The sequence below is a fragment of the Orbicella faveolata genome, unplaced genomic scaffold, assembly GCF_042242905.1.
Source record: "Orbicella faveolata isolate gen_17 unplaced genomic scaffold, um_ofav_v1 contig_35, whole genome shotgun sequence".
Lineage (NCBI taxonomy): Eukaryota > Metazoa > Cnidaria > Anthozoa > Scleractinia > Merulinidae > Orbicella > Orbicella faveolata.
The window spans coordinates 7,882,349-7,905,356 of NW_028301564.1; the positions used below are offsets into that span (position 1 = coordinate 7,882,349).

The window sequence follows — 23,008 nt, forward strand, 5'->3', positions numbered from 1 at the left end:
AGTTATAGTAATCTTGACAAGTAAATTAATCATAATTGAAGGATGTCAAAATATAATAGCAGACTTCGCTGCATCAGTTAAATTATTTAGCAGTTATTTTTCTGTTGTAATATTATGACAACAGCTTGTACCAAATATTCTCAAAGACGTCCAAATATTCTTCCAAAACTAGTAATTTGTTTAATCCAAGACTCTGATTTCATGTAACAACCGGGGGATTAGCTATAATGGTAGAGCGCCCGCTTTGCATGCGGGAGGTACCGGGATCGATGCCCGGATTCTCCATATATTATTATTTTGCTTCAAAAGACAAAGTTCAGATCAACACTGATTTTTTACTATTATTTGGCAAGTTATTTTCTTCAAAATTTTACAAATAGCATAAGTCTTTTTCATTGTTCTAAATTAGTTAATGTGGTGTATTTAAATTTCCTTTTTCATTTTCGGTAACACCTGACGAAAACTGGTAACCAATTTTTCAAAATAGCCTCGTCATAGCTAAGGCATCTATACAATAGGGGATTAGCTCAAACGGTGGAGCGCCCGCTTCGCATGCGGGAAGTACCGGGATCGATACCCGGATTCTCCAAATTCAAGATTTTTGCTACCCATGTTAACATTTTTTTTTGTCTTTTTGTCTTTTCTGTTTACAGTTCTTTTTTCCTCATTTATCTACTCATAAAAAACAGGAAGTGTGCCATAACTTCCTGCACAAAATTACGTTATTACTCATCATCAGTATTGACTGTTATTCGGATTCTCAATTTTGTCATTGGATAGTTGTTTTTCATTGTTATAGCTTAAAACGTGCATTGAAATTTTCGATAGGAAACCGTGAATGCACCATATTCTCAATGTTAAGCGGATTTCCACTGAAAATAAATTTATTGAAATCGATCATTATTTTCTTAAATCTTTAACAAGAGTTGGCTCACTGGTGGCGGAACCCAAGTATGGCTTCTTCGGCACAAGTGTCATGGCGTCTGTAACAGCGCGCCAAAATCCACAGTGGAAAAAATGGCGGCTGTACATTTTACGACAATGCATGGCGTACCTGGATTATCAAAGTAGACATAAAATCGTATCTTTGCAACATTTGTCGCTGTATTACATTAATTTTGTACGCTAGGTTTGAACCTTTAGGAAGTTTTCTGCGCGTTTTTCATGAGCGTTTCTTAGGGATTTTGACGCTAAAAACTATTGGTAAATGCACCAGTCGCCATCTTGTTGCCCACGGTGGATTTTTCGGGATAATTTTTAGATGGGTTTCTTATCGCGACATCGATATGAACCCACAAGCTTCTAGCTTAAATTTCATCGTGTTTAATAAGTAATGATTATTTATTCATTCATTCCAGCCGGATTCTTAGCAAAGCTGTCGTTGCCTTTAGTTAATTTTCAATCTTCTAATTTCTGCTCTGGAAACAGGGTGTGAAGAGAGTCACGCCTGCTGTCATCATGCGCAGCTTTTTGCTTCACTAATAGGACAACCAAGTACAACTCTATCAGCATGTTTATACCACTTTTTTTTTAAAGCAGTTAAAAAACTCCCTTTTCTGTTTTGATAAGGACTGCACGCAAACAAAAGCAAGCCAAATTTGTGTTTCTCTTTTTGCTTTCTTTGGGTGGGAAATGTTTCTTTGCTCATTTAAAAAAGACATTTCCAGGGCAGCAGATATTTATTAAAACATGTTCAAAGAAGGCTTTGTATATGGTAAACAAATCAAAGGAAGAGTTTCACAGTTCAACGCAAGCCCTAGCTTTCGCGTGAGAATGAAGTATCTTTTTCGCTTACTTTCTTCGCTTTTCTTCTTTCGCACGTTCGTTCAGTTCTTTACATGCAATAAGCCAGTGATAAAAAAGAGCCAAAGAAATCGATGCTGTTACGACTTGCGGGGAATTAGCTCAAATGGTAGAGCGTCCGCTTAGCATGCGGGAGGTACCGGGATCGATACCCGGATTCTCCAGATTGTTTTTTTCTTCAAAATCATTATTTTCCCAGATTCAACAACTCTTTCTTATGTAAATACGGGTGTATGTTTGCAATTAAAAACTATCACCTTTGGGAGAACCTCAGTCGGACCTGTGTGGTGTTTGGCTTTTGCTTACATAGCAAAAAATTAAAATCGTGATTCTAGCGGAACATAACATCAGTGAATTAAAGCGTCTGCAGGAATAAAATAATAAAATAGCTTTACTTTCTGTCCATCATCATCAAATAGGAACTGAACCTAAAAGACCTAAACCTCGGTATAAATTTGCTAAGAACAGCATATAATAGTAAGCTGAACCTTAGGCTATTTTCGAATCGATGGCGATCTATAACATCAGTCGGTAATTACATTTACCCTTCATATATGAAGCAGTAGATGGCAGTCTGAACACAAAACTGATTCTCGCACGTGGATTAAATGCTCTGTTTGTTTTAATCTTTCGCGCTATGAAATAAATACTAAGTGACATACATACATACATACATACATACATACATACATACATACATACATACATACATACATACGTACGTACATACATACGTACATACATACGTACGTACGTACATATATACATATATACATTTTATTTGTTATCAAATTAAAATTACAATTATAACATGCCCGCGGGTAGCTGAGCTAATGTAGGCCGGTCATGTTTGGACGAGTGATTACGATCGGCGCATTTTCAATTAATTTCTTCTCCCTGGAGAAAGCAAAATTAATATAAAAACTGCCATCGCCGTACCAACTACCGAGCTGGATTAAAAAGTTTCGCAAGATTTCATTCTTAATCAATTTCATTTTCCGAAGAACGATTCAATCATTTTTTAAAATTGCGTTTGCTGCCATTCATAGACAACAAAATTGATTACCCCTTTGCATTAAAGGTTGATTGCTTTGATGACATCTTTCAGGAAGGCTTACTTTAATTTGTTACAAGCCATTTGCTTTGGCACAAACTTCAACGTTCAACAGATCTTCAATCGCTACCAAGTAACGAATCTGGGAAAGAGAATGTCTTTAAACATTTCAGGGAATTCTACAATGAACGGGACAATAGTGGAGTTGGTAAAGAAAGCCTCAAATTAGCCTGCGTAGTAGTCTTTTCCGTTTCCTCTTAGCGGGAGAAAGCGAGAGCCAAGGGGAAGTCGCGCGAATGCATGGGGCGAGAGCAAAAAGAGGAACGGGGAGGGGGAGGGGGTGGGGAGGAAAATAACACTAAAACACTACTGGATATTATTAACTGGGGTTCCAGCGGAACATCCCCACCCAGAAATTCCTAAAGTACCCTACTGCCCGGGTTCTCAGCTACATGTAGTAACATTATAGACAAAGATAAATTTGATCTAGTCCTTTTGTTTTGTGGCGATCAAAAAATATACATATAAACAGGTTTTTAATTGAAATAAAGGTCAGGAATTAGGAAAAGAGAAATCAGATAAATCAGAAGAAAATCTTAAGATAGTATTTTCCATTTGACTTAGTTAAAAGAAATATTGGTCCGTGTAAGGGTCAAACTTACGACCTTGGCGTTATCAGCACCACGCTCTGCCGACTGAGCTAACGGACCAGACAAATTAACCCCAGTGCCGTCTTTTATTAAGTTATTGTGCCTTTGTACAAGAAATTGACCATAAGTTGGGTCAGGTGAGATATAGCAAAGGCTTAGTGGTGTCAGTTATTTTGATAGTCCATTGGGCGGTGGCCGGCAGATTATTGTTTCTATGGGATACTTTAATATCTTTAACAGATATTCAATTTTGCAAATTAAAATTTGTCTGATAGTTGTAGCTTTTCAATAAAAATTCATTCCACACACTATATATAGCCTCAAGATCAAGTTTATAAATATATCAATGGGGGTCTTTCATTGAACACTGCCGTGAGCAGCTTCATTGTATCAGAAACGAGCGAAAAAGAACAATGCTTGGTTTGGTTGAAAAGATCAGGTCAGGGTTATTTTCTTCCTCGCGCGCGTTCCGAACTGTGTGTTTTGGATCTCCGAAATAGGCTCACCGAAGCAAAAGTAAATGGTCTGCTACACAAATTTTTTAAACCATGAAAATTTATATCAAACTTTTTAAAAACGGCTTGCTTTGTTTTCCATCTAGTCCTTATCAAAACAGAAAAGGGAATTTTAAACTGCTTTTAAAAAAAGCAGTATAAACATGTTAATAGAATTGCGTTGGTTGTCCTTTAAGTGAAGCAAAAAGCTGCGCATGATGAAAGCACGTGTGATTTTCTTCACACCCTGTTTGCAGAGCAGAAATAAGAAGATTGAAAATTAACTGAAGGCAACGATAGCTTTGTTAAGAATCTGCGATGAATGAATGAATATTCCTTATTAAACACGATGGAATTTAAGCTATAAGCTTGCGCTTTCATGTCGATGTTGCGATAACTGGAGAAACCTATGTAAAAATTCTCCAAAAAAATCCACTGTGGGGAACAAGATGGCGACTGGTGCATTTACCAATAATTCTTAGCTTCAATATCCCTAATAAACGCTCTTGAAAAATACACAGAAAACTTCCTAAAGCTTTAAACCTAGCGTACACAATGAATGTAATACAGCGAAAAATGTTGCAAAGATATTAATTTATACCTACTTTGATAATCCAGGTACGCCATGCATTCAGTGTGGTAAAATGTACAGCCGCCATTTTTTCCCACTGTGGATTTTGGCGCACTGTTACAGACGCCATGACACCTTGTGTCCAAGAAGCCGCACTTAGGCTCCGCCACCAGTGAGCCAGCTCATCTTAAGGATTTAAGTAAATAATAATCTTATTCAATAAACATATTTTCAATGAAAATCTGCTTAACATTGAGAGTATGGTGCGTTCACGGTTTCCTACAGAAAATTTCAATGCACGTTTCAAATTATAACTTGAGAAACAAATATCTAATGGCAAATTGATTTAAAAAAATGGAGAATCCGAATAACAGTCAATACTGATGACGAGTAATACAGTAATTTTGCGCGGGAAGTTCTGGCACACTACCTGCGTTTTATGAGCAGATAGATGAGGAAAAAAGAAATGCCAAAAAAAAAAAAAAAAAAAAAAAAGACAAAAAGACAAAAAAAAAGTGTTATGTTGGGTAGCAAACGCATGCGAAGCGGGCGCTCTACCATTTGAGCTAATTCCACATTGTACACATGCCTTAACTATTGCGAGGCTATTTAGATAAACTGCTCACCAGTTTTCGTCAAGTGTTACCGAAAATGAAAGAGGAGATTTAAATACACCACATTAAAGAATTCAGAACATTTAAAAATACTTACTGCTATTTGTAAAATTTTCAAATACCTTTCTTCTTTAAAGAAGCACTTTTGTTTTTGCGCAGAGAATTCCAAGTGACTGCTATGAAGCCCTTCTAGATTAAAATATGACTTAACCAAGTGTTTCTGTCGGCCGGGAAACATTTCCAACGACTCCTAGGAAAATATTAATCTAAAGTAATTTTGATCTAGTCCTCTTGTTTTGAAATGATCAGGGGGAATTAACTAATGAAAAAAAAAGGAAAAGAGAAATCACAGTACAGTCAGTTACAAATCTTAAAATGGTATTTTCCAGCTGGTTTACTTAAAAGGAAAAGTTGGTCCGTGTGAGGGTCGAACTCACGACCTTGGCGTTATCAGCACCACGCTCTACCGACTGAGCTAACGGACCAGACAAATTAATCTCGGTGCCGTTTTATTAAGTATTACTGCCTTTGTACAACGTTTGTACAACGTTATCAGAAGTTTGGCCTAATGAGGAACAGCACCCGCTTATTGGCTTTGTTGAAACTGATTTGGTTTTATTCTTTAAGATGTATGTATATATTGTTAACGTGCTTTCTCAAATGATGAGGACATTTTTGTTGAAATATAGCTATCCCGAAATTATTTATTGGCAGTTGTTTCTTGTATACTTTCTAATAATGTCTGGTCAATATCAATAGCATATGTTCTAAATAACAAGGAACTAGAATGAAAAGCAACATATTTTATTAAATTATCTGTTTTTCTAAAATGAAATTCTAAGTAAATTGTTTAGAAAAAAGCTTAAAACTAATTACCAGGTCATGCCTCAAACATTGGTTTTTCGAAAGTTATAGCAACTTGTATATTGAACTAAATGCTTACGCTTTGGGGAATTAGCTCAAATGGTACAGCGCCCGCTTAGCATGCGGGAGGTACCGGTATAGATACCCGGATTCTCCAGCAGTCTTTATTTTACTAGCTAATATGTAGCTTTAATTGTTTTTGAACGCAGATTTTTTTCGGACCGTTGTTGTACAAATAACAGTTTGTAAACTTTTTATTTGGATAATCTAGCTATTAGAGAAGATGCGAATACTCCTATTAATGAATTTTCCGCTGTCCCTCTAAAACAACGTGGACTTCAATCGACCAGCGGTAAAGGAGCAATACCCGAAGCACCTTTCGGTATTGGCGCGGTGTACGCTTTCAGTAACGCTTTTGTAACGCAACCTTTCTCATAACAGCCGTATAACGCAGATAACACAAAGATTCTCTGAAAAATTACTCTTGCCTTTACGACTCGCTTTATTGAAAACTGGAAGTTAAAGGTTGAATTTCATCTTTTAGAAGTGAAATTGACGGCCTGCTTTGACACTGGATGGTAAGGAAACGTTAACTGGCCGCACCTGTGCCTTGCTAGTCCACACACGGCAGAGCTTATCCCAGTCTCCGTTGTATTAAACAACTGAGAGTATTTTTCTGTCCCACGGATGGGATGATAGTCCATCTTAGTTATCCGCCCCCACCCCCCACCGTGGAGCGAACTACTCTTACTGCAATGAAAGAAGAAAGAAATGTAAACTCATCAAACGAGACAAGTTGACCAAAGAAATGTCGCTGAACTAACGGGACAAATGTAATCGAGGGCGTCTATTTACATTTGAGTAATGTTTTAAAAGCGCCTCGATAATTTGAGCTGTGAAATGCATAAATGAATGGATTTACCACAGAACATATGAAAAGCAGCAATAGCCCAAAAGCCCGCACGGTTTGGCTTACCAGCCGAAAATAGCGAAGGGCAATAACAACACTGGCAGGTAAAACACACAGGCCGGTGTAACCGCACTTCTGTGATTGAGCGATTTCACAAGTTTACAATAGCAAAAGCTGATAACGAGAAAAGGAAGAGTGAAAACAAAAATTATGTAGAAGATAATGTGAGTTAACTCTGCGTTCTGACTGTACGTCTGTCGGCAAGCTGCTGTCTTGAACTTGTAGTTTGTGTACACAAACAATGGTGTGTTTAAGGCAAGGGACGCCATCCATGTGCCAATAATCGCGTATCGAACCGTTTCTCTCGTAAGCTGCAACATCCGTAGGCGTCTTACTACTGCGTTACACCGCTCTATTGCTAGGATTATAAGCGTGAATACTGAGACAAGCGTAGCAGTCAGAGAAACGTTTAAGCCGACAAAGAACATACAGAGAACAGTTCCAACAGCTCCATCTGGAAGGACCTTAATCATTGGGATGAGGCAAAAACCACAAAACAGGAGACTTATAACATCGGCAGCCGCTAGATTTGCCAATAAATAATTCTGAGTGGTTTGAAGCGACTGGGTTCTCTTGATTATTAACAGGACGGAAATATTTCCAGCGATTCCAAATCCGATAACTACTGACGCTGACAAACAAATCAAAAACTTGTCGATCGTAAAATAAAGTTTTCCATTTCAGGCTAGCCTGCGTAGCAGTCTTTTCCGTTTCCTTTCATGTAAGCGGGAATCGCGCGAGGGCACGGACAGAGGTAACAAAAAATTAGTGGCAGGGGGCGGGGCAGGGAGAAAATCGTACAAATTCCCTCCATGGAAGTCTCCGTGGCGCAATCGGCTAGCGCGTTCGGCTGTTAACCGAAAGGTTGGTGGTTCAAGCCCACCCGGGGACGATTCTTTCTGTTTTGATAATTGTTCTCCATATAGTTAGCGTCAAGAGTCCATCCTGTTAGCTTCATTTTTAGTTGTATTGCATGTTAGTAGGTCTTCTCAAACATACAGTCACTGCGCGGATGTGATGTGAATAAACCGTTATTATCGCGATCGTTATCATTATTGGTTTTTTGACGGTTGAAGCAAATGTGGCTGTAATTTTTCATAAAAGGGTACAAATTTGTCCATATTTAAACAATCCAATTAGTACCATAACTTGTGCATTCAATATTATGCCTTTAGTCTTCAAATGTTTGTCTTATTAACGTAATTACATCACCTTTATTACCGCCACGCGCATTAATCGCCTGCTCCCGTGACTAGAAGTTGAACGACTTGAACATAAGCATACTTTTTGTGATATATTAAAACGTTCCTTTATAAACAGCATATATTGCCCCTAGACAATCGTTTAGTTCTTAATTAAGGATATCTGAGACATTTGACGGCTAATATGAACTTGCTCATTTGACGGTTCACGGTAAAAATATTGCGGTTTTGACGGTTGACGGTTAATGTTTTCGCCATTTGACGGTTAACCCCACTGAGATCCTCTGCCTAACGCCAAAACAAGGACAGCGTTTGTTTTTGTGTTAAATGTCAATTTCAACTTTTGTATTCTCCAAAGACAAAACCATCGTTTTAAACTTTTCGATTCTTTTTGTTGTGTTCCAGGGTATTTTAAATGGAGTAATTAATCAATTTCTTTTATACGTTTTGCTAATAAGATTTGGCGAAAAAGAGAGATGATGACATTGACCAATCCATTCCACGCAATCCATAACCTTAACCCCTATTATCGTATAGCATGATGAGAACATCTGTGAGGGTGAAGAATATTTTGGCAGGTTGCTTAAACAATTCGCCGGTGTGTGGAGAGGATGAAGAGTGAGCCACGTCATGCATCAACTGCGCGCGCTAAGTACTAAAATAAACAATGACAGGGCAGATGGCCACTGCTATAGCTTTGCTTGGATTTAACGAGCTTGCTGACCCCTACTTTTCTTTCCAGAAACAGATTTTATTTACAATTATCTCCACATTGTCCAAAAATAAACAGAAAATCAAGGTAGGAAGTTAAAGAAAACAAAAAAAAAAATGATCTTTGCTACCAATAAAGATAGAAACTTAAAAAAAAGAAAAAAGGTAGGAAGCCGGGAGTTAAAAAAAAAACATTAAGACTTCTCTCCACGGGACGTCGAATCCTGCCATCTTGTGGCTACAAGGCGCGTGAACCTATAGTCGCTAAATGCGAACTTGTTTTTTAAGGAACCTCACCAGTTGACTAAATACACTTAATAGCCACACTTAAACAATATTTCGCAGAGAAAAGTTCACTTCAAACTTGGAATTAATACTATGTTTTTCCATGTTGACATTTGTGTAAATGTTGTTGCAAAATGTGTAAACTTATCTGAGAACAGTTGCGGGGCCCCAACGAAGAACACCGTTGATGAAGTATGCTCCCTGGTAAACATTCATTATTATGGTTATTGTTCTGTGTAGTCGTGTAGTTACCAGTCCAACTCTACTGATTATTTTTCTGCGTCCCGTCAATAAAGCAAGATCAGGAGCTCATGACCCGGAGCGTCCATCTCCCATACCAACCCTAGGATTCAACCCTTTCTGGTATCTTTTTATTTTTGGAGTCTGACCTCTTGGAGTTTTCCCACCCCGCCTTTCAAACGCCCAATCAAAGCCCAGGTGGTCCCCGAGGGACCCCTAAGAGGTACCAATTCTACAACGACACAATATCTCCTGTCATAATTTTTTGAGCTCAATACGCTAAAAGGAACCACGAAAGCTCCCGCTGTGGACCTTTTGAGGTTGAACACCCTAAGAGGTATTAAGCTATCTTAGTACTGCTGGAAATTACCAAGCGTGAAAGTGGACATGTCACCAAGTTAGTACTACATGTATTTACAATGTTTTTTTAATTTTTTTTTTCTTTTTATATCTAAAAAATAAACAAATAAACAATAATACATGAGGTTATCTAATGTAGGGCGCCGTAGCTCAGTTGGTTAGAGCGCCTGTCTAGCAAACAGGAGGTCATGGGTTCAAATCTCATCGGCGCTTCACAGATGTTGCACTTTTTAATTTATTACTTTTTAAAATTGGTCAACGAAGCTTCACATGTTTTACCACTGGGAATTTTTTTTGTTGTGTTATCCGATGGATTTACTTTTAAGATCTACGCAAGAGTCGAGTGAAAAATGTCAAGAATTATATGGAACGTAATTTGCGAATAAATGACCACTATAATATAGATAAGACCCTGCGCACGCTCTGATTAGTCAAAAACCCATGTTTTATCAGGGTGTAAAGCGCTTTTAAAACATTACTTTCATGTAAATAGACGCCCTAGATTACATTTGTCGTGTTAGTTCAACGACATTTCTTTGGTCGACTTGTCTCGTTTGATGAATTTATATCAGGAGCCATAATCGGGGACGGAGACCGTAAGCGCGCGCCATTTGTAGTATTGGGGCTGTCCCTATGATATGGAACAATTTTTCCATTTTTAGAACAAATTGCGCCATCATGTGCTGCACACGCGCGTACGTCCTGCGTGGATTTTTGCGGATATAGCGCGGGGAAATGGCGTCCGAAATTCCCGAAATGTTTGATGCTCTTGGCCCACAAAACAATACGTTCATGTCTGTTGGAATATTGCTTCAGTATTTTCGTCGTAAGCTGCTCCAGTTTGAGTGAAGTAAGACAGTGCCGAATTTAGTTGCCCCGGTTTACATCGCTGACCAAGTTGTGTTCCGCTGTTTCTTTTACATTACTCCACTCTAAGTTTCACATATGTTGAGCGAAGATTAACAGCTTTTCCATAACACAGCAAAAAACCAGTTGGATATATTTGGATATAGCACCGTTTCAGGACTTCAAAGTTTCCCTCCTCTTGCCACACGCTTGCGAGGATTTCGCCAGAGTCTATCTCGACCGAAAAGTAAAACAAAGTAATTGCAAGTTTGAGTTTCGCCTGAATTGTAAGCAACGCTTGATGCTTTATCAAGGCCCAATAAGTGACAATAAAGTTTATGTCTATAGATTATGCTCAGTTTTGTTTGAGTAAAAATCCAATAAATTGTCTGTTGTCGATGAATAAGAGCGCCCGCCGATGCGTGTTTGCACAGTCAGTAAAACACGACAAATTGGACTTCCCCACTTTCGTGTGAAAACGTACATCGAACTCATATAATATCTCTAGTTTTTAAATATGTTTAAGGTAGATAAATGTTTCAGAACATATTAAAAGCTTAGCTGAAAATATGTGAATACAGCAGAAATAATCAGCTTTCTTTAATCAACCCGACTAGTCACGGTACTCGAATAAAGATTTCGATTTTGTTGGTTGAGTTATCAAAACTCCTTGTCTATTTTATTTCCGCAGTGTAAAATTTCACTAAGTTAAAGAAATACCCCTGATGCTAGTAGCCTTTTGGCGTTGGTGAAAATTGTTGCAGAGTCTAAGCGCAAAAGACAACGAAAGAAATCTTTGTCAAGATTTGTTCACAATTGAAAACACCGCCTCGGATTTGAAGATGTACGGGCTGCACTATGCAAATGAACTACTTATGTACGCGTGAGAGTTTCCTTTAAAAAACTTTTGCAAACTCGCCAAACAAACAGAAGCAATAAGAAACTATCAAAAACAGGGTTTGGTTATGATTAAGTTTTCTTTCATAACTTTTCTTTACAGAACAAACGCAAAAGCTTACCCGTTCAACAAGCGCGAGCACATATTGTTATTAATTCACACCGCGAAATTGAAGTCTTGTTTTCGACTCTGAAAATCTCACCTTTTCCATTAGTTTAGAGCATAAAGCTACAAATAAGAGCCCTGGATCTAATTCCCTGCCTTATTCCCTGCCATCGCTGTGAAAAATCTTCAAGAGAATCTCGCCTTTCTCACCATTTGATCAGGCAACGTGACAATATCCACGCGAGAGCCCCCGATATGTGCGTGGATCCGCGCGGATATGTGACGTCAGGATGGCGCAATTTGTTCTAAAAATAGAAAAATTGAACCATATCATAGGTGCGCGCGGATCCCAAGACTTACGGTCTCCGTCCCCGATCATGGCTCCTGTTTATATTACTTTCTTCTTTCATTGCTGTAAGAGTAGTTCGCTCCAAAGTGGTGGGCTGGGGGTGGGGGCGGATAACTACGATGGACTAGCATCCCACTCATGGAAAAGAAGAATACTCTCAGTTGTTCAATACAGCTAAGACTGGGATTAGATCTGCAGTGTGTGGGCTAGCAAGGCCCATTTGCGGCCATTTACCCTTTCCTTACCATTCCGTGCCAAAGGAGGGCGTCAATTTCAGTTGTAAAAGATGAAATTTAACCTTTAACTGCCAGTTTATAATAATGCAAGTCGCAAAGGAAAGAGTAATTCTTCAAAGAATCTTTGTGTTATCTGTGTTATAGAGCAGTTTTGAGAATGGTTGCGCTACAAAGCGTAAAGAGTACCGCGCGACAAATATACCGAAAGGTGCTCCGGGTATTGCCCGCTTACCTCTGGTCGATTGAAGTCCACGTTGTTTTAGAGGGACAGCGGAAAATTCATTAATAGGAGTATTCGCATCTTCTCTAATAGCTAGATTATCCAAATAAAAAGTTTACAAACCGTTATTTGCAACCTCGTTCCCAGGGTCTCTCATCTTACTGCCCCCTGGAGCAAGCGAAGAGAGACCCTGGTTGGGTCTGGTCACGTGCCACTTTGACAATTGAGAACATCAGGGAGGGGTCCTCTGTAATCAGCAGTTTGTCGCGTTGAGCTTTGTCGCGCGCTGCGACCGCCACATTACCCGCGGGGTTTATCAATACTCAGCTTTCAGGTTGAAATTTCGAATAATATCTGTTCCAACGTTTACCTAAAGGTTAAGCAAGTCTGTCTCGAGGCAATTTAGTGGTCGTGATTTTCAGTGTTGCCGTCTTACCCACTGGATTTATGGAAAGTCATTCATATTTCAACTGTGGACGTCGAGCAGCGCAATTTCATCCCGTAGTAATTGTTGTTTCTCCTTTGAATGCACTCGATCAAATTGATGCAAAAAACATAAGAACGTCTCTAGGAAAACGTATAGCTTTCTCAAAGTAAAGCTACGGCAGTCTCTGAAGAAAAGCTGGACGAAGATAAATATGATATTCGTGCAACGCACTGTGCTTGCAAACAGTTCTAATCAAATAGCCGGGCCCGGCGTCACCTGCGGCCTCAGAACATAGAATGCAAGTAAGCAATATGTTCACGGAATATTTTAATCTTTGTCCCTGGAGAGCCAATACTGAGAGCCTTAAAACATATCTTGCAATAGAAACGAACCTAACCAAAGTATAAGCACGGCATGGCAAATTACAGAGGTGTCAAACTCTGAGAAGCGACGTGCAGTTAACAGCGGAACCATGCAGACCTACGACCTCTAAAAATATGCTGTAACATAATCAAACGACTCCGCTCTACTTATAATTTCCATTTGTTCTAATAACACGGCACAAAAAATGTCCCTCAGAAACACGCTTGAAACAAAGAAAGGTCGAGAGATCGAGAATTAAATGAAAATGTGCACAATTCTCTCGAACCGTTGGTGTCACGTACACTAATTTATTAACGACACAATAAAAATTATATATTTTTTTTTCTAGCCTCGTTTCGTTCGAAGATAAATCCATTTTATCAGCAACGACGGCGAAATGTATACCGCGACGAGTTCACTGTATTTATATCCTTCGCGCTCGGCAAAGTTCGGGGCGCCGACGGCGCAGTGAAACTTCAATAAATCTTTTCACCCTTTCGCTCCTTTCGAAGTGACTTTGGCTTTCAGTGATCATTTAAAAGGCCCTTAATTCTCTAAAATTATTTAATCGCCGGTAACAAGACCTACACTTCATTCTGAGGTAAAGACGAGCCAAACATCTTCCGGCATACACAGCCTCGGCTGCGGTGTGTAATTCTCCATTCATCTTCGTGAGGAGATTTTTACAATATGTAACGTCCTTCACTGAACCATACAACCATCAGCGACATGGATTTCCGCTATCGGATGATGGATAAGTTTTCCTTGGCGTTTGCAGAATATTACCGCCGGACATTGCCTCAGAACATCATATCGTTCTTGGTTTACTTTGGTGACAACACTTCCCGAACTCCCGTAGGCTAAGTATAGACAAAATTCCTACTAGGCCGCCCATCCCTTCAATCATTTAATTGTCACCTCCCAGATTCTGGGAGGCACGTGACCAGACCCAACCAGGGTCTCTCTTCGTTCGCTCCAGGGGGCGGTAAGATGAGAGACCCTGGGAACGAGGTTGCGTTATTTGTACAACAACGGTCCGAAAAAAATCTGCCTTCAAAAAGAATTAAAGCTGCATATTAGCTAGTAAAATAAAGACTGCTGGAGAGTCCGGGTATCGATCCCGGTGCCTCCCGCATGCTAAGCGGGCGCTCTACCATTTGAGCTTATTCCCCAAAGCGTAAGCATTTAGTTCAATATACAAGTTACTATAACTATTCAAAAAACAATGTTAGGGGCATGACTTGGTGATTAGTTTTTTTTTTTTTTTCTAAATGTACTTAGAATTTCATTTTAGAAAAAAAAAACAATTTAAGAAATATGTTGCTTTTCATTCTAGTTCCTTGATATTTAGAACATAAGCTACTGATATTGACCAGCCATGAGTATAAAATAAATGGCGAACAAATTCTAATAAATAGTTTCGGGATAACTATATTTCAACAAAAATGTCCTCATCATTTGACAAAGCACGTTAACAATATATACATACATCTTAAAGAATAAAACCAAATCAGTTTCAACAAAGCCAATAAGCGGGTGCTGTTCCTCATTAGGCCAAACTTTTGACAACGTTCTTGTTCAAAGGTAGTAGTAGTTAACAAAAAATGGCACAAGGATAATGTGTCTGGTCCGTTAGCTCAGTCGGTAGAGCGTGGTGCTGATAACGCCAAGGTCGTGAGTTCGACCCTCACACGGACCAACTTTTCCTTTTAAGTAAACCACCTGGAAAATACTATTTTAAGATTTATAACTGACTGTACTCTGATTTCTTTTTTCCTCTATTTTTGTGATTAGTTTATTCCCCCTCATCGGTTTAAAACAAGAGGACCAGATCAAAATTACTTTAGATTAATATTTTCCTAGAAGTCGTTGGAAATGTTCCCCGGCCAACAGAAACAGTTGGTTATAAGTGATATTTTAATCTAGGGTTTCATGGTAGTCAGTTGGAATTGTCTGCAAAAAAAGGAGGCAGGTGTTCCGTTGTTTCATATGGCCGTTGTGACGTCACAAAAACCATCGTAATATTGCCTTCTTCGTTATTATGTTGTGTTCATTGACAAAAGAGTATTACAAAGGGCCTCTCCGGAAGTCGAACCGGCACCTCTCGCAACGCACCTAAAGCGAGAATCATGCCACTAGACCAACAGGCCAAACATGGTTGAACGTCATTTAACAAAGGTCTTAATCTACTTCTCTCTGTCGAACTGGTTCTATAACACCTGTTTTGTGTTGTCTCATTGGCCAAGACAGTTACTACCCAATTCCCCCGGTTTTTCGCTTTTCATGTCTTTCGAGCAAGATACAATAATGTAACAGAAACCTTACGTAAGTTAAAATTTCTTCCACTAAATTTGATCAAAATTGTACAAAAAGTGTTCATGGAAGCCTCCGTGGCGCAATCGGTTAACGCGTTCGGCTGTTAACCGAAAGGTTGGTGGTTCAAGCCCACCCGGGGACGGTTCTTTTTGTTTTGATAATTATTTTCTATATACTTAGCATCATGATTCCATCCATCCATCCTGTTAGCGTAATTTTTAGTTGTATTGCATGTAAGTAGGTCTATTCAAACGAACAGCCACTGCGCGGATGTGATGTGAATAAGCCGTTATTATCGTGATCGTTATCATTATTGGTTTTTTGATGGTTGAAGCAAATTTGGCTGTAATTTTTCATAAAAGGGTATAAATTTGTCCATATTTGAATAACCCAATTAGTCCTATAATTTGTGCATTAATTATGAGTTCTTTAATCGTCGACTGTTTGTCTAATTAACGTAATTACATCACCTCACCGCTGCGCGCATTAATCTCCCGCTCCCATAACTAGAAGTTGAAGGACTTGAACATAAGTGTATCTTTTTGTGGTGCATTAAAACGTTTATTTCTAAACAGCATAAATTTCCTAAAGTCAATCGTTTAGTTATTGATTAAGGATATCTGAGACATTTGACGGCTACTATTGGCTTGCTTATTTCACGATTGACGGTTAATTTTTTTGGCGATTTGACGGTTAACTCCACTGAGATCCTCTGGTAACGCTAAAACAAGGATAGCATCGTTTTTGAAAAACTTCAATATTGAGCATCGTGAGAAGTAGGCAAATGTTCAACTGTTTGTTGTACTTCGTAGACTTACTTTTTCTGTCTTCCTGATAAAAAAAAAAAAAAAAAAAACTAGAAACTACGAGTTCCTGATTAGCACAACACTGAGTATGGCAGCTTTCAGTCGTAACGGGTTTCCGTAGTGTAGTGGTTATCACGTCCGCTTTACACGCGGAAGGTCGCCGGTTCGAGCCCGGCCGGAAACACATGATTGTTTTTCCTATGAGGCTAAATCTTGCTACCAACTCTTACAAAATTTTGAGTCAGCGAAAACGAAAAAAAAAAAAAAAAAGGAAAAAAAAAAAAAAAAAACGAAAGATGTTGACGTAACTGAGCTTATTTATTTTTTTATCCTTCAGAAACTTCATATTAGCATCGATACCTTAAATAACGCTATCGAGCTATGATCTTAACAAAACTTATGTCACTGATTGTTAGTGGATTGGTAGCCAGAAATGTATGAGTTTCAGCCGGAGAAACCAAAAGTCCCTCTGCTATGAGTTGACGGTTGAATGCAATTTCTGTGTTAAATGAAAGCTTTCAAATGACCCAAGGACAAAAACCATCACTTTAAACTTTTCCGTTCGTTTTGTTTCGTTCCAGGGTAATTTAAATGGAATAACTAATCAATTTCTTTTTTTAAGATTTGGCGAAAAATAGCGTGTTAGCACGCGAGTTGCGTTGATGTTTTCTTGGAGGATCAAAATGCACGTATTAAAGCCGCTTGGGATTCGCTTGGGATTCTCTTGATGTCTCATCCATACCTACAATTTGGAAAATACTAGTTTGCTAAAAATTATTGTTATGATTATTTTAATTATTATTGGAAAAGAAAATCAATTTGGGCCTGTCCGGGAGTCGAACCCGGGACCTCTTGCGAGAATCATGCCACTAGACCAACAGGCCAAACGTATAATAATTTGTTTAGACAACTTTTTTAATCTGCTACTCCCTTGACTCAGCTCGTGTTTTAATACCTGTTCTGTATTGTGTTGTAGTTTCCAGTCCAACTCCGCTGATTAACCGAGTTTTCCGCTTCATGTCAATAGAGCAATACTGACTCAGCACTAACACGAGACATGAAATGTGAATATTTTATTGCGGATGCGTAAGTCAGTCATCTGATGCGGATGTATTCGCCCGTCTAATAAGATAGTCTACCTCCTTGCAAATTAAAACTGTTGATTCTAACAATTAGAACCTGTGCTACGCCAGAAATGAAAAACCACTAAAAACGTACCCTTAAGATGTGGTCATAAAATGTGTGGAAACGTATTCCTCATTTGCTGCAGAAGCACGGGGCCCCGAGGAAAGAGTACAAAATCAATAAGCTAGAACATTTTACAAGACACTGTTAAAACAAAGCTTAATAAAAGTTTGGACCAAGACGAAGACTGACCGACCTAGAATGACGTAAATCCCCGCCAACAGCTTAAAAAGTCATAAAACATCCCATTACACCCCGCGAACCTCCCTATCGTGCTGTCAAAATAATGATTTCTGACTAATTCGTCTCTCAATCTTCAGAAATAAAGTATTCCAAAAGCTCAAGTAATCTGGTCGCTTTCTCGCTACAAGCTCCAAGATGAAAAAAAAAAAAAGACCAAAAAAAACATTCCAGTCTTGATTGACAGACTTCACAAAATCATGAATATCAACAAACGAATTGTTTGTTAAACGTTTTTTCATCAGCGGGAGCGATTGCCATCAGTTGGTGAAATGTCTTTAAAAAATGAAACCAATTTTATCCCTCATCTGATCAGAACGGAAAAAAAACGACAAGCAGAGAAAAAATAGCCAAACAGACAAAGAAAAAAAACCATTAACGCCATAATGAAAAAAAAAAAAAACACACTTCTTCATTTAAACAGTTATGCGATTTATGTAGACCTCACGACTTGAACTGTCTTGGTACTGCTAGGAATTACTAACAAAGTGGACATGTGACCAACTTAGTACTACTAACAATGTTTATTATTATTATTATTATTATTATTATTATTAAAAGAAGCATACTAAAACACGTTATATCTAATGTAGGGCGCCGTAGCTCAGTTGGTTAGAGCGCCTGTCTTGTAAACAGGAGGTCATGGGTTCAAATCCCATCGGCGCCTTTGAGATGTCGCACTAATTAATTCTCATTACGTTTGCTCATGGAAGCTTCACATTTTGTATAGCTGGGAATTTTTGTATGGCTGTGTTATCCATTGGATTTACTTTTAAGGCCCACGCATGAGTCGACTGAAAAATTATGTGACGGTACATTTAAAGTGCTACTATGATGAAATTCGCATCTTTCCTACCTAACCCATTTTAAAACATACACAAGAGACTTTACGCCGAAGAAAAATGCTATTTACTATTTCAAAGATCTCTTTTTGTTTCAGAGATATCCAAGTTTTTAAAATGTGCAAATTAGCCAGGTGATGACGTCATAAACTCCACCAAATTTTGATCAAATTTGATGTAAAAAGATATCTCATGCAGCCAATTTGAATCAGGAATCTTTGATTCTTTGCAGTATGATTCTACTGGGTGAGCTCCATAATATGAGCTTATCAATTCTGTTACCATGGAAACATACCGGTTTCCAGACCTCCCCAATATTAAAAGCATTTCGTTCCATTTTGATATTTGCCAGTGGTGCCTCATCTGCATCATCCAGCAAGGATTCAAATATGGTGGGTGTTGTGTTTGCCAGTGGTGCCTCATCTGCATCATCCAGCAAGGATATAAATATGGTGGGTGCTGTTTGTCGCCTTGCTTAATATTTCTCGAGCAGAAAATCACTAAAATATTGAAAACAGACTGGAGAGGACTGAAAAACAGTGAGTTGCCATGTAAACATAATTTTTTATAGCCATAGGTGTGTTGCCTGTAGAACTATCAGCTTACCAAGTTTCAATGGTCTCCGCTGCAAATTGACCGGGATAGCTCTATTTATATATTTGATGTAATATTGGGTTGAGTGTATGACGTCATCAGTCTTCTCATTTGTATATTTTACTCATTTTTAAAAACTTAAATATCTCCGGAACTAATGCAGATACATGTATTTGCAAACGGTAAACGGCGTTTACATGTTTCGTGGAATTCCATGTGATTCACCCAAAAATTCAAGGAGTAAAATTTGATCATAGGACCACGTAAACGTAGTTTAGAAATACTTCGTTTTAAGATCATTAGTGGTTCACCGAGGTTTCCGTAGTGTAGTGGCTATCACGTCCGCCTCACACGCGGAAGGTCCCCAGTTCGAGCCCGGCCGGAAACATTCTTTTTCGTTTCTTTATTTCACTTCTGCAGTTGCTTTTTTATGATTGCATGTCTCGATTTCTTTATGAACTGTTTTATAGCATCTTGTATTACAGTGACGAGGAGGCCAGTAAAGTGGCGGGAAAGAACCTGATTACCTGATAACCTGATAGCCTGATCTTGAGTAATGATACTCAAGTTATAGTAATCTTGACAACATAAACACTCTTGTTCTTTGGCCATTTCAATTTAACAAGAAATAAAATGCAAACAGCGGCAACAAACATAACACATGAACTACGCATGGTTTGGAACAACAATCTAAAATTTTCTTGACGTTTCGCATGCTACAGCACGCATTTTCAGAAGTGGCGGTTACAGAAAAACGAAAGATTTAAAACTTAAAAATACAAAGCGAGGTACTGGTAACTAACTAAACAATAACGAAAACAAAAGGTGATAGCTAATAAAGAGACAGCTTTTCACTGCTAGCATTGTCATTAAGTGTTGGTTTTAAGTCTCGTATAAACAATGTTTCTTTTATTTTACAATGTAAATCACATTGTCCACTAGCTAAGACCTCGAAATGGTCCCATTTGATTTTATGGCCGGTGGAGATTGCGTGATCAGCAACAGCGGAAGCGTGACCCACTTACGTAAGGGCTTTAAAATGCTCGACCTTTCTGTCATGCAGTCGTCGCTTTGTGTTTTGCCGATATAGAAAGCGTCAGAATCCCAGCAGCTGGCTTTGTATACGACTTTAGATTTTTGCGAGCGATTTAAACGATCTTTGTAAGGGAAAAAGGACTTAACTCGGCAAGTGTTCTGAAAAATCAACCTACGACTGACGAAACCAAAAACTTTATTAACACAAGATTTAAGACGGCGTTTAAAAACTTCGCTTCCAAAACCTAAATAAGGAAGCACAAGGATTACATCTCTCTTGGGAACCGTCGTAACAGTTTCGGAAGGTCTGTTCCTGTGCTTGTTTAAGACATCATTCATATTGAAGGAAATTATGCCTTTCGGGTAACCATTTAGAAGCAGTGTTTTCTTTAGATCTGAGAGAGCAGTGTACGGGTCCGCAAATGATCCCAGGACCGCAAATGATCCCGGACCGCAAATGATCCCCAAATTGAACCGCAAATGATCCCCACCGGAAATGATCCCCATATTGGACCGCAAATGATCCCGATCAAAAAATAAGGAATGGCATGGATATCAGAGGAAGGTGGGAACATATACAAAAATTATGAAGTAAAAAACATGTTTTATCATTTTACAAAAAAATATTCCACAGTTGCTGTTTTGTTCTTCGAACGGTTCAGATCGTTTTCACTGTCACGCAATAAAAAACAATAATAAATCGAAAACCAATCAATAGAAAAAGCTAAGACATTGTGATATACGCTATAGAAGATAACTAAATAGGACATTTCTTCAAGTTTTAGGCCTGTGCGTTTCCCCAAACTTCAGAAATTCGTCGTAAATGTTTCCCAGAAATTTACAGAGCCCAGTAAGAAAACGCCGTGTTGGTATACATCCGTGGTACACCAATATGGCAGCCGGAATATAGTGTAAACATCTAGAACTTACTTTGGGTTTCCGGGCGACTGATTATCAGCACTAGACAAACAAGCATTTACATAAGCACTTTTCCTAATGCTCTAACTTCCAAAAAGGCTCAAAATCATGAGATGAGGATATATGTTTCAACAAACACGATCGTAGCCTTGCGTCACGCAACCTCCATAACCCTGAAATTCAAAATGCTCTGGTTTCCAAACGAAGCACGCTAATTGTAAACAGATATAAATCTACCGCCTCTTATGCCTGATGAGGATAGAAATACGTCACGTGAAGACGATCTATTGAATTAGAATTCTTAGGAAAACACAAACTTGTAAACATTCTCGAAATCCCGGTGGCGATAGTATCAAACATCTATCAAACAGCTAACTTGTCAAAACGAAGTGCAAGCCTTGGCCTTGCTTGGTCATGAAGGACCATGAAGCTGAACTTCATAACTATAGCTTGGAATTTTGGCTTCTTAGAATACTCAAGTAGTCATTTCCGAGGAATTAAAACCAAAATACGACCAAGGAAAAATAGCAAAATAAATTTGTTCAAATTTCCAGTGCTATACACCAGGTGTTTTACAGAGTGATGAAGCGATAGGCTTCCAGGTCTCCGGGGGGGGGGGGGGGTTAATTTGGGAATTTCCGGGTGGGGATGTGCCGCTGGGACACTGGAACCCTTAGCCTATACCAGAGCTAGTTCAGCTGAATTTTGCTATCCTATACTAGAGTAAACTCCCCAAATCCCTCCATTTATCGACACTGTTGAGGCTGATTTTGCGTAAATTTAAACTTGCCGATTTGATTTTTTTATATTTTTGAGTGGCAATTCCTGGTTTCCTTAGTCTAGATGAAATCTTCAACCAACTAGTCGGTTTTGTGAAAAATTATACCCTATTCTAGACCCAAACGCTCTGATTTAGGTCTACTCAGGTAACAGCCTCTTCCTTAATAGTTGCTTCATGGTTAGATTTTAGTTTAAAACTTTAGACGAGTGGCGTTAATGGCTGATAAAATGTGATTTAACTATAACACCGAAATATCAATGTTTAACAAAAGAGGATATGTAGCGTATGTTGCACTGATCATAATTTTACTGAGAATTGCAAAGAAATGCAAGCCAAGTCGCGTTTTGATGATTGAGTGGTGATATTCATAACATCGTAGTTAGCAACACAATTTAGTCGAAATGACCCAATATGCCCCGGGTTAAAACTGACCGGGTTCAATATGACCCGGGTTAAGACTTTGCTGGGTATCGAGAGCAACATTATTCCCCTCCAGTTACCGCACCGACTAAGGTCCCCTTTCTTTGTCAGCTTTACTAGAAGACCTCTCTTCCAGTCATCTGGAAGCTCTTCTTTCTCCCATGCGAAGGTTAAAATTCTATGCAGTGCCTCCACAGTACAAGGACCTCCCTCCTTCAATGCCTCAGAAGGGATGTTATCTACCCCTGGAGCTTTGGCATTCTTTAGTTGAGTGAGGGCTGATCTTATTTCTCCTTTGAAAATAGGTCCTGTGCCGATGTTCAGGGGAACATCTGCAGGCAGAGGATCTGGTAATTGGCTTGGGGCTGGTCTGTTCAATATGGATTCAAAATGCCTCTTCCATCGCTGGAGCTGATCTTCCATTTTCGTCAAGAGAGTTCCACCTTCACTTCTAATTGGGCGATTCTGGTTGCATCTTATCCCACTAAGTTTTCGTGTTGTCATATATAGTGTTCTTAGATCATTGTTCTTAGCCGCGTCTTCTGCTTCTCGTGCAATGCTCTCAATTAAATCCCTTTTGTCTCTTCGGCAAGATTTCTTAACCTCTCT

The 23,008-nt window shown here is 38.9% G+C and overlaps 1 protein-coding gene and 10 non-coding genes across 11 annotated transcripts; 8 read left to right on the forward strand and 3 right to left on the reverse strand.

Moving 5' to 3' along the window:
• Positions 1 to 1,398: 1,398 nt before the first annotated feature.
• Positions 1,399 to 22,903, reverse strand: LOC149102884 (uncharacterized). Its single transcript, XM_089274149.1, has 2 exons — positions 22,480 to 22,903; positions 1,399 to 1,478 (listed from the first exon to the last, which is right to left on the reverse strand). Exons 1-2 carry the CDS (start codon positions 22,901 to 22,903, stop codon positions 1,399 to 1,401), a joined length of 504 nt encoding a protein of 167 aa, XP_089130275.1.
• Positions 1,895 to 1,967, forward strand: Trnaa-agc (transfer RNA alanine (anticodon AGC)). The gene has a single exon. It is a non-coding gene; the product is annotated as a tRNA-Ala (tRNA).
• On the reverse strand, positions 3,495 to 3,567 carry Trnai-gau (transfer RNA isoleucine (anticodon GAU)). The gene has a single exon. It is a non-coding gene; the product is annotated as a tRNA-Ile (tRNA).
• On the reverse strand, positions 5,599 to 5,671 carry Trnai-gau (transfer RNA isoleucine (anticodon GAU)). The gene has a single exon. It is a non-coding gene; the product is annotated as a tRNA-Ile (tRNA).
• On the forward strand, positions 7,839 to 7,912 carry Trnan-guu (transfer RNA asparagine (anticodon GUU)). The gene has a single exon. It is a non-coding gene; the product is annotated as a tRNA-Asn (tRNA).
• On the forward strand, positions 9,958 to 10,031 carry Trnaa-agc (transfer RNA alanine (anticodon AGC)). The gene has a single exon. It is a non-coding gene; the product is annotated as a tRNA-Ala (tRNA).
• Trnai-gau (transfer RNA isoleucine (anticodon GAU)) lies at positions 14,889 to 14,961 on the forward strand. The gene has a single exon. It is a non-coding gene; the product is annotated as a tRNA-Ile (tRNA).
• On the forward strand, positions 15,647 to 15,720 carry Trnan-guu (transfer RNA asparagine (anticodon GUU)). The gene has a single exon. It is a non-coding gene; the product is annotated as a tRNA-Asn (tRNA).
• Trnav-uac (transfer RNA valine (anticodon UAC)) lies at positions 16,496 to 16,568 on the forward strand. Its single transcript has one exon. It is a non-coding gene; the product is annotated as a tRNA-Val (tRNA).
• Positions 18,403 to 18,476, forward strand: Trnat-ugu (transfer RNA threonine (anticodon UGU)). The gene has a single exon. It is a non-coding gene; the product is annotated as a tRNA-Thr (tRNA).
• Positions 19,561 to 19,633, forward strand: Trnav-cac (transfer RNA valine (anticodon CAC)). Its single transcript has one exon. It is a non-coding gene; the product is annotated as a tRNA-Val (tRNA).
• Positions 22,904 to 23,008: the final 105 nt, after the last annotated feature.